The following is a 15514-nucleotide window of genomic DNA, read 5'->3' as shown; positions in this document are numbered from 1 at the left end:
CAGGACCCCCTCGTCCTCTCCCTCCCCCTCATGTGGCAAAATGACTTGCCAACTGCTATGCCACCTTGTGGCTAGGTGCAGTGTTGCAGGGTTTTTTCTCTTTAGTCCTGCTGACCCTGGTCTGCTGGTGGTTCCCTTCTTCCTTGAGCGATGGTCCCTGTTGTTTTCCACTGTGGGTTACACATGCGCATCATATGCCCGGAGTCAGAGAATTTGAAAGTAGTGTCTGTTGGTCCGCACATGTGCCCTTGCTTGCCTTGTGCCTTCGATTACGGCGATAAAGGGCGGGGTGAACCAACCACCTCTTCAGGTCTCCTCACAGCTGCATGGTCCAGGTTGAAACCTTTAGTATCCTCAGCTTTGACGTCGTTCTGAAAAACAATATTAATTAAATAATTCATAGTTTTTAATAACTTTTATAGATTTAGTAGTTTTAAGTATCTTTTACGGTTAGATTAGGCTACAGGGGACTCCAGCACAAGCTCTTTGACATCCTCCACACCTCTAGACCTATAGGAATAGCCCTCCCTGTAAATGAGGCCATATTGGAGCTGGCTAGAACAATGTGGTACACCCTTGCCACCTGCACTCCTACCCCAAAAAGGACGGAGAGATGTCCTGGCTAAGGGTTCAGAATTCTTATTCTCTCACCCAGCTCCCAATTCGGTGGTGGTTCAGGCCACTTTAGAAGGGTTCAGGCAACAACACCCCAGATCTACTCCTGCAGGCAAGGAGGATAAACATGTAAATCTACTGGGGAGGAAGGTTTTCTTGTCCTCCAATTTTCGGTTCACGATAGTCAACTATCAAGCACTATTGGCTAAATATGATTTCTGAACTATGCTAAGTTTGAGGACTTTGCCAACAGTCTCCCACAGCAGGATCATTCTCATTTCCAAGCTCTAATAGAGGAAGGAAAGTTAATAGCCAGAATCACCCTCCAATCTGCAGTCAAGGCAACCTCAGAGCCATGGCTACCACCATTCTTATGCAAAGGGTGTCCTGGCTCTGAGCCTCAGCATTCTCCAGGGAGGCCCAGAATACCATTGAGGACCTCCCCTTCAATGAATCTCACCTCTTCAATCAGTATACAGATGAGTCCCTATACACCCTGAAGGACTCTAGGGCTACCCGTCGATCACTGGGTGTATACACACCTTCCCTTAAGAGGAAGTTACATTGCCAATCAACCCCATCAAGGTATAGAGCTCAACGCTTCTACCATCAGAGACCCTACAAACCAGCTCATAAAAGGCAGAAGATTCAAAAGTCCTGCTTCCATGTTCCTTCCATACTGGTCTCAACATCCCAATCCCACCCCGCAACCCAGTAATATTTTTGATCCAAGCCTGAGAGCCGTGAATTGCTGAGCCCAACACCTCCTGACTCCAGTGCTCCGGGTATCGCTTAGCACTCTTTTTCAATACCTGGAGTGTGATAACGGTGGACACGTGGGTGCTGGCTATATGATTGAGTTTGCTACGCTACCTCATCCAAAACTTCCCTTCCCAACCCCCTTCGGGGACCACTCTCATGACCGTATTCTCGCTCAGGAGGTGAACTCCTTATAGCAGCAAGGAGCAATAGAGCGTGTTTCTCCACAGTATTAGGTTACAGGTTTTACTTGACCTGCTTCCTCATATCCAAGAAGGCTGGGTGGAAACCAATCCTTGACCTCCGCCACCTCAACCACTTCATTCACAAACTCAAATTTCACAGTCATGTAGGCAGCAATAATTCAATTTTTAGAAAAAATGGCATGTGGTCACAGCTCCTGCCCACAGACAATTTCTCAGATTTATTGTGGGCTCTGACCATTTCCAGTACTATCCTTCAGAATAGCTACCGCCCCCATAGTCTTTACCAAGGTATTTTCAGTGGTAGCAGCTCACATCACATGTCATGCCTCCTCACTTTCCCATACCTCGACGACTGGCTCCTCACCACCAAATCTCACCAAAAAGCCTATACGTCAATATCGATGATGCTCCACCTCTTTTCCTCACTGGGGAGTCAGTGTAAACATTAAAAAATCTGGTATTACTCCCATGAAATCTTTGGACTTCATTGGGGCAACCTTGAATTCTATCACCACAGGGGCAAACTTGCTCACGATTTCCAGACCATGAATGATATTATAGCTTACATTGCAAGCAACCCTTGGGTAATAGTCAAAACGTGTCTCTCCCTACTCGGCCACATGGCTTTGTGCACGTCACTCCATTTGCAAGACTCCACCTTCGAGTATGACTACATTCAGTTCACTCCCCAAGCTGTCATTCCATGAATCTCACACTGACAGTTCCTGCCAAGATACCATCCTCCCTTCTGTGGTGGACAAATCCTCATCACATATGCGTGGGGACTCTCTTTCTCCCCTCTTTGCTGGCCAAGACAATCATTATGGATGTTTCCCTGCTAGGTTGGGGAGCCTATATGGGCAACCACACAGCACAAGGAGCCTGGACATCTTGAGAGTACAGAATTCACATCAGTGTCCTGGAATTATGGGCAGTAAGGAAGGTGTGCGAATCCTTTCTTCCATTCTTTCGCTTTCACCACATCCTGATAATGTCAGACAACGCTAGGATGGTCTTTTACACCAGCAAGCAAGGGAGCGAGATCTGCCTCCCTGTGTGCAGAAGCAGTCAATCTCTGGAACTGGTGCATCAGCAATCAGATGACCCTATCTGCAGCCTACCTTCCAGGGACGCAGAATGCACTCTGATTCCCTCAGCAAACATTTTACAATTGACCACAAGTGGGAACTTCATGACATGGTGCTGCATGACGTTTTCACATGATGGGGAACCCCAACAAGAGATCTATTCACTTCCCAGGCCAACAAGTGCATCACGTGTTGCTCCAGAGGAACCGTAGGCTGCCACTTCCAGGGTGATGCTCTCCTTTCCTGGTCAGACCAGTTCAACTATGCCTTCCCTCCGCTGCCGCTTCTGCCATGAATGCTACGCAAGTTCCAGCAGAACAGGGTGACAGTCATCCTGATCACCCCTTTCTGGCCCTGACAGTTCTAGTTCCCCGAGCTTCTGACCCAGTGCAATGAGAGGATCAAACACCCCAATCCACAACCACTCCACCTCAGGGCGTGGTATTTGGATAGCCATCATACCTAGAACGTGCATGCTCTTCAGCCATGTGAGACATCTTCTGCAATAGCAGAAAGGATTCGACTAGGAAATGTTACCTAGCTAAATGGAAATGCTTCTCGTCCTGGAAACAACAAAGAGGCATTCTACCAGAAGCTATGGATATTCCACTCATTCTAGACTAGATCCTATCTTTTGAAGACATCAGGACTCTCCCTCAGCTCTTTGCAAGTCCGCTTAGTGGCGATCAGTGCATTCCATCCACTACTGAAGGCTACTCTATTTTCACACACTGGCTAGCCAGTTGACTCTGGAAAGGCCTGATAAGAACTTTCCCACTCCTCAAAAGATTGTGCCCCAAGGAGACATGAATCTTGTTCTTTTGGTACTGACCAGGCTCCCCTTTAGCTACTTGCCCCATGTTTCTCCTCTCCATGAAGGTCGCCTTCCTTGTAGCCATCACATTAGCGAGGAGGGTTAGTGAATTCAGAGCAGTGATGGCAGACCCTCCAAACACTCTGTTCCACAAAGATCGTTTCTTTACACCTATGCCCCAAATTTATCCCTAAAGTGGTTTTGGAATTTCACCTTAACCAATTTATTCACTAACCTTTATTCTTCCCCATATTGCACGCATATGCAGAAAAATGTAGACTCCACTCTCTTGATGTTTGACAAGCCTTGGCCTTTTACCTGCAGAGATCAAAACCAGTCAGGAAGTCCCAGAGACTGTTTGTCACTCTAGCAGAGAGAATCAGGGGGCATGCCATCTTCACCGAGAGAATTTCCAAATGGATATCTGGTTGCATTCTACTCTGTCAGCTCTTGAACCGCCCTCCCCCTACAGAGATACGAGCTCATTCCACTAGAGCTTAAGCAACAAATGTTGTGTCTCTTCAGGACATACCCCTCCTGGAGCCATGTGGCGCTCCATCCACATGTTTGCAAGTCCCGGTACAGGACTCAGCTGCTGATGCCTCCTTTGGATTGACAGTTCTCTGTTCAGCCCTGCTGTCCTCATCCTTGAGCCTTCCTCCTACTTATGTACTGCTTGTCAGTCACTCACAGTGGAATACAATAGGGCCATTACTCAAAGAAGAAGAGGAGGTTACTTACTTGTAACTGGAGGTTCTTCAAGATGTGTGGTCCCTATCTGTATTCCACTACCCGCCCTCTGCTTTGAATCTTGTCTGATTCGAACTGGAGAAGGAACTGAAGTGGTGGTCGGTCGGTCGGTCTGCCTCTCCCTTTATTTCCTCGGTCGGAGGCATGAGGCAAACCAGGGCACATGCATGGACCAGACACTACTTTTAAATTCTCCGACTCTGGGCGCATGGTGCGTGTGCATAAGCCACTGTGGTATATAGATAGGGACCACCCATCTCAAAGAACCTCCATTTACATGTAAGTAACTTCCTCTTTTGTCATGTGACTCAGTTCTCAGGCTGGGTCACCTTCAGTCTCACCCGTTTCAGGGTAAGCCAGAGTTTTTACCAAGTAGTCCCAAGACCTCACACCAAGTCGGCAACCCTGGTCCAGACCTGATGGTCCTTCTGTCCCCTTGTGTTTGGGGTCTTCCCTCTAGTCTTTCTGGTAAGGCTGTAGGGGAACTTAGTCCCTCCCTCTGCCCTGGGTTCCACTGCACTTCGAGATGTCCCTCTTATGGAGATCTGTAGAGTGGCAATGTGGGGTCAGTGCATACCCTGGTTCAAGCTTCTACAGCAGATGCGTCCTTCGTAGCAGAGCAGTTCCAATCTGTAGTACAGCAGGGTCCTCACACCCTTCTTGTGAGTCACCTCAAGTGGAATACATATAAAGACCATCACTCAAAGAAGAAAGTGTTTGTACAGTAACTGGAGTTCTTCAAGGTGTGCGGTCCCTGCCCTCCCTCCCCTCTGTTTTGGATTGTTATCCTAAGCTTATTTGCAGTAGCGAAGGAAGTAGAAAGTCCCGTTAAATCCTCAGTTTGGAGCATGAGGAGGACAAGGGTGTAGCTGTGGACAAACAGACACTGCTAGCGAAAAAACTTCTGGTCTCAGGCACATGGCACACATGCGCATCTTGAGTGGAATATACATAGGGATCAAACATCTCAAAGAACTCCATTTACTGTATAAGGTAAATAACCAGACTCCTTATACTTCATTAATACAGTAACAAAAGTACTTGTTTACAATGACAATTCCTGCAAAAATGGAAGTCAAATATTTAAAATGTTGCTATGAAAATTGTGCATTAATTTTTTCCTGCAAATTTTCTTTTTACAGGTGGTGATGGCACTGCTCAAATACTGGCCAAAGACTCACAGTCCAAAAGAAGTCATGTTTTTAAATGAACTAGAGGAAATTTTAGATGTCATTGAACCATCTGAATTTGTAAAGGTTATGGAGCCTCTTTTCAGACAGCTAGCCAAATGTGTGTCCAGTCCACACTTCCAGGTCTGTACTTCAAGGAACTCATAAAACCAGATCTTCAGTTTGGGATTTTTACATTGTTAGTGAATTGATAGTTTTAGATATATATGTACTAAACTTCTTTAAAATAACTGATTTTAGTAGGTTAAAAATGCTGAAAAAATAGCACATAGTTGGATGCCTAACTTTAGTGAGCCCGTGATAGGGAGCTCAGAGGGCCAGGCAACTTAGTGGTTGTTGCACCCAACTTCCTGCCCCTTGCCTCTCTGTCAGCGCAGTAGAGGTACCTGTTCATGACCATAAGCTGAGGATCTTCAGCTTTCCACCCACAACATGGTCTAGGCTCTTGGGAGTGTTGTGGCAGGGGAGTTCAGCCTCTCACCGAGACAGCTCCATCGCGACTGAGCTTCTGAGGCTGCGTCCACCTCTGTGATGCCGTCCTGGCAGCAGGGCCAGTGGCCAGCACAATGGCCTTACTGGAATGCCTGGGGCATGCTGGTTATGCCGATGCCCCCTTTGCACCAATCGTCGGTCACCGCATCAGACAAGCATCAGGTGGCACCGATGGCACTGGGCTTAGTGCGCAAAGTGCAAGCAGATGCTGGTGCGGAAGGGCAGGTGCCCAGCCCAAGACCCCCTTTTACCCCGGGGAATGATGCCCCGGGCCCTCCCTCAGTGGTCCTATCATCATCATCCTCTACAGATGAGGCTATGGTGGGGCCCTCTCGCATTAGCCCACTGGACAATTTTAAGGAGCACCAAGCCCTGCTCCAAAGGGTGGCCACTAACTTAGGCCTAGAGGTGGAAGAGATGGCGGAGCAATCAGACACTTTGTTTATTGTGCTCTCTGCATCTACCCCCGCACGTGCACGAAGGGATTCTAAAGATCGCCAAAGCCTTCTGGCAAACCCCGTCCTCAATTACACCCACCTCCAAGAGGGTTGAAAAGAAGTATTTCGTCCCAGCCAAGGGGTTCGAATATTTGTACGCTCACCCGCCCCCAAGGTCGTTGGTAGTTTCTGCGGCCAACAAGACAGACAAGCAAGGCAATCTATTCCACCACCCAAAATAAGGAGGCCAAGAGACGGGACATTTTCGGAAGGAAAATGTATTCCACGGCCAGTCTCCAGTTCAGAGTCGCAAACCACCAGGCTCTTTTGGGGAGATATAACTTCAACTTATGGGACTCCCTCCATGAGTTCAAGGACTCCATGCCCCAGGATGTGGCCCAAAAATTCAGGGCCCTTGTTGAGGAGGGTACTATTGCAGCTTGGTGTTCCCTCCAAATGGCATGGGATGTGGCCAATTCAGCAGCCAGAGTGGTCGCCTCAGCGATGGCCATGAGGCGCTGTTCCTGACTTCAGTCCGCAGGCCTGTCCATGATTTACCATTTGATGGGATTGTACTCTTTGCAGAACAGATGGATGTGAGCTCCACAGATTGAAGGACACTCAGGCTCACTGGGGTTGCATACGCCTCAGTTGGTGACTAAACAGTTCCAGATGCCCCCGGCACTAAGGCCTTGACAGTCTCGACAGGGGTCTGCAAGGAGAAGGAATAAGGACACGAGTTTTAGTCGTCGCCACCCTTCCTTCTCCTGTTCACCTGCACAACCTGGCCCGGTGAAACATCATGGGGGCCAGAAGCATGCATTTTGAGGGTGTGCTCGAGAGCGATGCCCCAGTCAACTTCCCAGATCCGCCTCATCCTTTCCTCAACTGTCTTCGTCCCTACCGTTCAGCCTGGTCACGGGTTACCTCGGATCGCTGGGTGTTAGAAATTGTATCGGTGGGATACACCCTCCAATTCTCGGCCACCACTACCCCTAACCCCCTTCCCTCTTTAGGGATGCTTCTCATGTGAAACTCCTCATTAAGGAGGTAGACAGCCTCCTGCAGCTGGGGGGCAGTGGAGGAGATCCCTCGGGAAATGAAGGGGAAAGGGTTCTACTCCTATTTCCTAATCCCAAAGGCAAAAGTGGGCCTAAGACCCATTCTGGACTTGCGGCGACTCAACAAATATCTCGAGAAGTTGAAGTTTCACATGGCTTCTCTGGCCTCCGTCATCCCCTCCCTGGATCCGGGAGACTGGTACGCTGCTCTCGACTTGAAAGTCGCTTACTTCCATATTTCCATCTTCCAAGGACACAGAAAATTCCTCGGTTTTATGGTGGGCCAGCGTCACTTCCAATTCACGGTGCTACACTTTGGCCTCTCCTTGGCCCCGCGAGTATTTACAAAATGCATGGCCCCAGTAGTTTCAGGCCTTGCTTTTTTTTGTAGAGGTTAGCAATAGACAAACACGAACCCCCAAGTCCTCCAAGTGTCCCTCTGGAGTGCTCAGCTCATGATCCACCAAACAGTCACAAAGCTTTTAGATCTGCTGTACTCACAGGAATAGTATGTCCCAGCTTGTAAGATTCAACTCAGGATTACCGTACTTAACGTACAGCACTTGGATATATCTTTAGTGAAAACAAGAATGAGTTTATCATCAAAGAACAGAGATTCAAGTGATAGAGTGAGAATATTGGAGACAAATGGTTACAGGTAAAACAAAATTATAACACTTTCTGAAGATTAAATTTAACTAACCAGTTCTTCTTCGAGTGCTTGCTCATGTCACGGGTGCTGTTGAGTCCAGTGCTGGACCACCCGCTGACACCTGGAAGTCATTGTGGCGCTAGTGGGATAGCAGTGCCTTCCACCCCGGAGGCCTTTGCTGCGGCCAGGAAGGGACCTACTGACACTCCCAGTACTGCCAATCCCGATGGGTCAACCACTGGCTCCCAACGAGTGTGTGAAGCAGAATGGAGCATGGGGCCCCGAGCTCATACCCAGCTCCAGGGCCTTTGGTACCGACCAGAGCCAAACCAGCCCTCATGTCATTGATGAGGACTTCCCTGATCTGGCACTGATCCCTGGACCCTCGTCACCAACTGGCAGAAGTGATGGGGTACCGCCCCTCCCCCACTCCATTGGCCTCCTCAGAAGGACTCTGAGTTGGAGGTGAAACCCTACACTCAGCCTAAGAGCTGCTGCCCCCACCCATCCTACATCCCGCCAGATCTTGGTGCATGCTCCCCCACAGGGACCTGGCCCAGAGGACAGTGGCTTACGCAGGTCTAGTGGCCATTCGGGCAAATGTGGGGCTTTCCCCCGGTACCAGGACCACCGTCCAGCCATTCCTACTTGGTAGTGTCTGAGAGGAGGGCTCCTCCACCACACATCTGGCACCTGATCCAGATGCTGGTTCCAAGCCCAGTACTGACATGCAAGACTTAGGGCAGGGGGACATAATCGGGGCCAAAGAAGAAGAGGTTCAGGCCTCTTCCTCCTCCTCCCCAGTTGAAGTCATCTCGGGACCAAGTGGCGCGGTGCCACAGGATGACTTTAGAGTCCACCAGGAGCTTCTAAAAAGGCCCCATCAAAGGTTGCCCTACCCCTCAACAAGGCTGATATGGGTCTTGTCAGGTATTTATGGCAGACACCATCTTCTTTCCCTCCCACTTCAAAGAGGGCAGAGAAGAAGTACTATGTGCCTGCCAAGGGGTACGAATGCTTGTACTCTCACCCTCTTCCTGGGTCCATTGTGGTCACAGTGGCCAATGAGAGGGACAGGCAAGGCCAGTCAGGTGCTACTCCTCCCCCTCTCCCCCCCCCCCCCCAAGGAAGAGGACAGGTCTAGTTTCTCTATTTGGTAGAAAAATTTATTCAACGGGTGGGTTACAGCTTCATATTTCCAACCAACAAGCCTTGCTGGGGAGGTATGATTACAATATTTGGGACTCTACGGCAAAGTTTAAAGATTCACTGCCTCAGGACTCCAGGCAAGAGTTTTCTACCCTGAGAGAGGAAGGGAAAACCATAGCCAGGGCCTCACTCCAAGCAGGTCTAGGTGCAGCTGGCACAAAGCCAGAACAATGACTTCCTCAGTGGTCATGAGGTGATGCTCCTGGCCTCAGTCCTTAGCCCCAGCAACTGGCCCGATTCTTGGCTCCACTGCCTTTACAGGACCTGTTCAAGAAACGGCGCAGGAGTTACAAGCATAGACAACTGCCCACTCTACCTCAACCTCCTACCAGGGTCACACAGATATCCAAGAGGCCCAAAACAGAACTTTTGAAGGCACGCCTGAGAGCATTATATCAATTCCCGCATCGGATTCTGCCCCCCTTTTGTTTTCAGACCGACTCTACCACTTCAGCCTGGCATGATCCCTCATCACCTGAGGCCACTGCATGCTGAGTACGGTGGGGGAAGATTACACCCTTCAGTTTTCTTCCACCACCCCCCATCCCTCTTTAGGGACCCTTCTCACAAGTAACCTCTAGCACAAGAGGTCCAATCCCTCCTGCAAGTAGGGACTGTGGAAAAGGTGCAGCAGAACTTGAGAGGGAAGGGGTTTTACTCCTAATATTTCCTAATCCTGAAGGCCAAAGGGGGGTCTTCAACCCATCCTGGACCTGCATCGCCGCAACAGTTATCTCAAGAAACTGAAGTTCTGCATGGTCTCCCTGGCCTCCATTATTCCCTCATTGGATCCAACTTGAATGGTATGCTGCTCTCAACTTGAAATATGCCTATTTCCACATTTCCATCTTCCAAGGCCACAGAAGGTTCCTCAGATGTATCATAAACCAAACCGATTACCAATTCACTGTCCTCCCCTGTGGTCTGTCAGCAGCCTCTCAGGTTTTCACGGAATGGTGGTGGTAGTGGCCTTCTTCAGAAGGCAAGGTGTCAGAGTTTACCTGTACCCCGACAACTGGCTGATCAAGTGCCGTTCAGAGGCTCAACTGAAGAACAGCATCAGCCTGGTCCAAGCCACCTTCAGTGCACTGGGCCTGCTGTTAAACCAGCAAAAGTCGACTCTCATTCCCATCCAGAGAATAGCGTTTATCAAAGCAGTACTAGACTCGACCCAGGCCAGAGCCTTCCTTCCAGAAGCTCGATTCCAGACAATATCGGCTCTGATATCCAAGGTTAAGGCCCACCCCATAACGACAGCCCCATTTTCCCTCAAACTTTTGGGACACATGGCTGTGTGCACTTACATGGTACGGCACACAAGGCCACACCTCAGACACCCTGCATGCTTGGTTGGCCCGGTGCTTACAGTTCCCGCCCCAGTCCTCGTCTCCCTTGACTGGTGAAGGATCCCCGATCGGTGGCTGCAGGCCTTTCCTTCTTACAAACCCCTCCCCCTAGCCTTCAGTATCTTTCATTTCAGATGCATCCGATCTAGGTTGGGGAGCTCACCTCAGGACTCAGGGCCTGTGGTTCCTGGAAGAGCTCTCCTTACGCATAAATGTCAGAGAGCTCAGAGTGGTCCGCTTAGCTTGCCAAGTTTTCCTTTCCCAGATCACGGACAAAGTTGTGCGAGTGCTTATGGACAATGTGGCAGCCATGTTTTACATCAACAGAGAGGGAGGAGCGTGCTTCTTTACCCTGTGCCAGGAGGCCATTGATCTGTGGGACTTCTGTATGAAACACTCATTTCACCTCAAGGCTTGCCATCTTCCAGGAGCCTGGAATACCCTTGCAGATCACGTCAGCAGGTCTTTTTCCTCTCATCATGAATGGTCCCTTCACCCAGAGGTGACGAGATCCATCTTCCAGAGGTGGAGGTCTCCCCAGGTAGACCTGTTTGCAACCAGGCAGAACAAAAAATGTCAGCAGTTTTTCTCATTACTGATCACAGCCCAGGTTCTCAGATGCCTTCCTGCTTCTATGGACAGAGGTCCTATTCTATGTGTTTCCTCCACTTCTAGTACACAAGGACCTTCTAAAAGTCAAGCGAAAAAAGGCAAGGATTATCCTTATAGCTCCTGTGTGGCTGCGACAACATTGGTTCAGCATGCTGCTGGACCTGTCAGTAGCACTGCCGCTGTTGCTCCCACCCCACCTGGATCTGATCTCACAAGACCACAGCGGTTTACTCCACCCAAACCTGAGGGCCCTTCACCTGACCACGTGGATGCTACATGGTTGAACCCGGAGGAATAGGCCTGTTCAGAGCAAGTTCACCAGATCTTGCTAGGTACTGTCCACTAAAGCTACTTACCTAGCCAAATGGAAGCGTTTCTTGGTGTGGTCTTCTCAACGAGGTCTCTCGCCGACTCAATCATCCCTTCAGCTGTGCTGGAATACCTGCTCCATCTTAAGCAACAGGGTCTGGCCCTCACATCTATCAAGGTACATCTAGTGGCAATCTCAGTCTTCCACCCTTCAGTGGATGGTAGGTCGGTCTTCTCGCATGAGATGTCCATTCACTTCCTTAAAGGGGTAGAGAGACTTTACCCTCAAATTTGTGAACCGATTCTACTGTGGGTCTTAACCTGGTCCTATCCAGACTCACTAGCCCTCCTTTCGAGCTGCTAGCATCATGCCCTCTGTCGTATTTCTCTGGAAGGTTGCCTTCCTTGTAGCAATTACCTCAGCCAGGAGGGTCTCAGAAATTAGGGCCCTTATCTCAGAAACACTGTATGCAATGTTATTTAAGAACAAGGTTCAACTGCGCCCCCACCCAGCAACTTCCAAAGGTGGTCTTGCAGCTTCATAGTAACCAGGCTATTTTCCTGCCAGTTTTCTTCCCGAAACCACAGAGGAATGCAGGGAGCGGCGTTAGAAGTGTCCTGGCCTTCTACATTGAGAGGAGCAAGCCATTCAGTAAATTCACACAGCTCTTCTTGGCAATAGCGGACAGGATGAATGGCCTACTGGTTTCAGCCCAGAGAATCTCATCCTGGATTACCTCCTTTATTCATACATGCTACGAGCAGGCGGGCGTACCACCTCCTGCCATCTTGACTGCCCATTCGACCAGAGCTCAAGCTTCATCAGTGGCATTTCTGGCCCAGGTCCCAATCTGAGACATCTGCAGGGCTGTGACATGGTCGTCATTGCATACCTTCTCTTCCCACTACGCCATCCCACAGCAGGCTAGAGACAATGCCAAGTTCAGAAGAGCAGTGCTGCAATCCGCATGTCCATGTACTCTGAGCCCACCTCCTTGGTTACCACTTGAGTCACCTAACATGGAATGGACATGAGCAAGCACTTGGAGAAGAAAAAACCAGTAACTAACCTTTCCGTAACTGTTGTTTTTCGAGCTGTCTATTCCACGACCCAGCCTCCTGCCACTCTATCAGAGTTATCTGGCAAGAAGGAATTGAGAGGGTGCGGGGCCAGCCTTGCCCCTTATAATAGCACATGAATGTGCTGCACCAGAGGGCGCTAAAGCCAGCCCTATGGATACCACTGAGAGAGAAATCTCTGGCAACTGTGCACATGACATGCGCACAACTAACGTGGAATGGACATGAGCAACCCATCTCGAAGAACAGCAGTTACAGAAAGATTAGCAACCGTTTTTTCTTCTGATTAGAGAAATTTATCTCAACCAAAGTTCTTCCCAGCATTTTTAGCCAAGCCTGGCTGAGAACCCTTTTTCATTAAGCAAATCCCACTGTCAGTTTCCTTCCTTGGTGAAGGATTCCAGGGTGCCTCTCTGCTCCCCCAAATACATAAGAACATATCTTTGATGTTTACCTGAAATAGGGTTACCCCTGCTGTTTATTTCCTTCTGTTAATTTCCTTCTCAAATCTCTGCCAGCTCTTCGTTAACATTTGACTTAGAATGCTAATACATTTCTACTATATGACATACAATACACAGTGATCCACCATGGAGACAAGTGTCTCCCACTCCCGGCCTGTAGAAGTTTGTCTCCAGATACGCTGTTCTTGAGTGACCTGTCTTAACTCTCAGAGAACATAATTTTTAGAATATATACATAACTCTTCATGTGTGTTTTGTGTACACATTTCACAATGATTGATTACTAGTATGACACAAGCTTTCATTAGAGACCGTACATGATACTCTTTAGTGAAGCCATGGGATCCTTGTATCCCTATGTACCTCTGTGCCTTCTGCAAGTTGGCATCAAGAGATCCTTGGATCACAGCAGTTCTTAAGTTTCTTAGCTGTGCTGCAGTGCTACTGTAGAAGTACCAAATTGGCACCGACTTTCTTGACTGAGAACCTTTTTTTAAATGCAAGGAGAGTGTCACTGCCTACATGACCCCAACAGATCACAGGGGATTCTATTTAAATTGTGCATGTGCTGCATCATAGATAAAATGGAGGGCACAGGACACATGTTTCTTAAGAATGATTTGTAGCCATATTTTTGTAAATTACACAGTTCTGACCCAGATTAAAAAGTAAACCATAACTTTGAATTTCTTGATGGTAATTTTAAAATATTTCGGTACTTAATATTTGGTATCATCAATTCTCTCCAAGCCATTTTATTTCCTAATTTCAGTTCTGTTTAGCAAACTTTATGGTATGAAAATGCTAACTGGAAGATGGATAAAGTAGTGTGCTTATCTTCATGTCTTTCAGGTGGCAGAACGAGCACTATACTACTGGAATAATGAGTACATTATGAGTTTAATCAGTGACAATGCAGCAAAGATTTTGCCCATCATGTTTCCATCATTGTACCGAAATTCAAAGACACATTGGAACAAGTAAGAGACTCTTGTACAAATAATATATTGGTTAATATGTTTAAAGGACTTTCTAAATGTTAATGTTACTTATCTAACAGTACTGAACTTTAGTTTCAAACAATTAGGGTTAAAATGCCTTGTGTTTGTGAATTACCTGTTGTAGCTACAGTATAATCATGGTTTCAGAGTAGCAGCCGTGTTAGTCTGTATCCGCAAAAAGAACAGGAGTACTTGTGGCACCGTAGAGACTAACAAATTTATTTGAGCATAAGCTTTCGTGGGCTACAGCCCACTTCATCAGATGCATCATGCGTATTCACAATATTTCTACCAAGACCTTAACAATATGAAAGGAGATGAGTGAGGGCAAATGTCAGATCACCTATCAGAGGGCCCAGGAAATGCATTGGAGAGGGTGGACTCTTTCCTGTAAAAATATGTTTTAGTGCAGCTTTTCTCCTACACCATATTTTATTTTGGATTATTTATAGAGAGTAAATTAAATGTGTATTGCATAGTAGTTTAGTGGTTACTAAAGACAAATTTTGATGGTTGACGTCTAAACTTTGTTGACCCATATTTTTGATAATCATTTGACTATATCCATATTAAAATCATCTTATTCTTTCTTTTTTCTTCTTCCTTTTCTCAGCATTTGTCTCCTGTTTTCTTTCTCTGTCTACATATCGCCTTTGTTTTTCCCTTTCCATCCACACAATAGTGTAATACTCAAGCATGAAAGTACTCCTAGTCCGCTCCATCCTGCAGCTACTCCAGCTGCAAAACAGTTTTGTTTGAGCTAGTGTGCAAGAGCTGGTGGTGTGATTGTTCCATAGCTCATTGCTGTGGAGTGAGGACTACTGATTGGTTGGCCTACAGTAATGCCTGATGAATCTCCCACTAACTTCAGTGTATACTGAGGGAAGTGTGTGCAATAACTGGATACAGGTAATCCATTGATATACTGATTTTAAAAATATTATCTGGATTACTTTTAAAAGAAAAACCGTAATCCTAAAAAAAAGATTTGTGTGGTGAATAGTAAATATGGGTTACTTTCAGTTGTTTTTCTCACTTTTTATGGCCATCCATTCATTCTGTCCTGAGCATGAGTGAAGTCGTGAAATCCAGTACACCCCCACGCTCACTGTGCAACCAACATGAATAATGCAAATTAACGATGTAACTGATTTCTTTTCTGATCTGGTGATCAGTAATTTATAATAGATTACTTCTGTAGAGTAAACTTTTACTTCCCTGGCAGTGTGCGCTATATAATGCAGGTGAAGATTATTTGTTGTTGTTTTTCATGCTGTTTCTAATCTGTTTGCTTATATACTCCCGGGGGAATTCTGCACACATTTTAAAATTCTGCATTTTATTTGTCAAAATAACACAATATAATCACTCCAGTTTCAATTATTTTTGGTAATTTATTTAAAAATACCTGTCCTCCCTCCAGAGCCCA

At 47.4% G+C, this 15514-nt stretch overlaps 1 protein-coding gene across 2 annotated transcripts in view; it reads left to right on the top strand.

The window, feature by feature from the left end:
- PPP2R5C (protein phosphatase 2 regulatory subunit B'gamma) overlaps positions 1 to 15514 on the top strand; it is a 183277-nt gene that overhangs the window by 147322 nt on the left and 20441 nt on the right. For both annotated transcript variants that reach the window (XM_065402392.1, XM_065402393.1), the window contains 2 exons: positions 5375 to 5545; positions 13937 to 14064. In XM_065402392.1, coding sequence (XP_065258464.1) covers positions 5375 to 5545; positions 13937 to 14064 — 299 coding nt within the window. The remainder of the gene's footprint in view (positions 1 to 5374; positions 5546 to 13936; positions 14065 to 15514) is intronic.

This window comes from Emys orbicularis, chromosome 4, assembly GCF_028017835.1.
Source record: "Emys orbicularis isolate rEmyOrb1 chromosome 4, rEmyOrb1.hap1, whole genome shotgun sequence".
Classification (NCBI taxonomy): domain Eukaryota; kingdom Metazoa; phylum Chordata; order Testudines; family Emydidae; genus Emys; species Emys orbicularis.
This window is presented reverse-complemented; position numbering and strand designations above follow the sequence as displayed.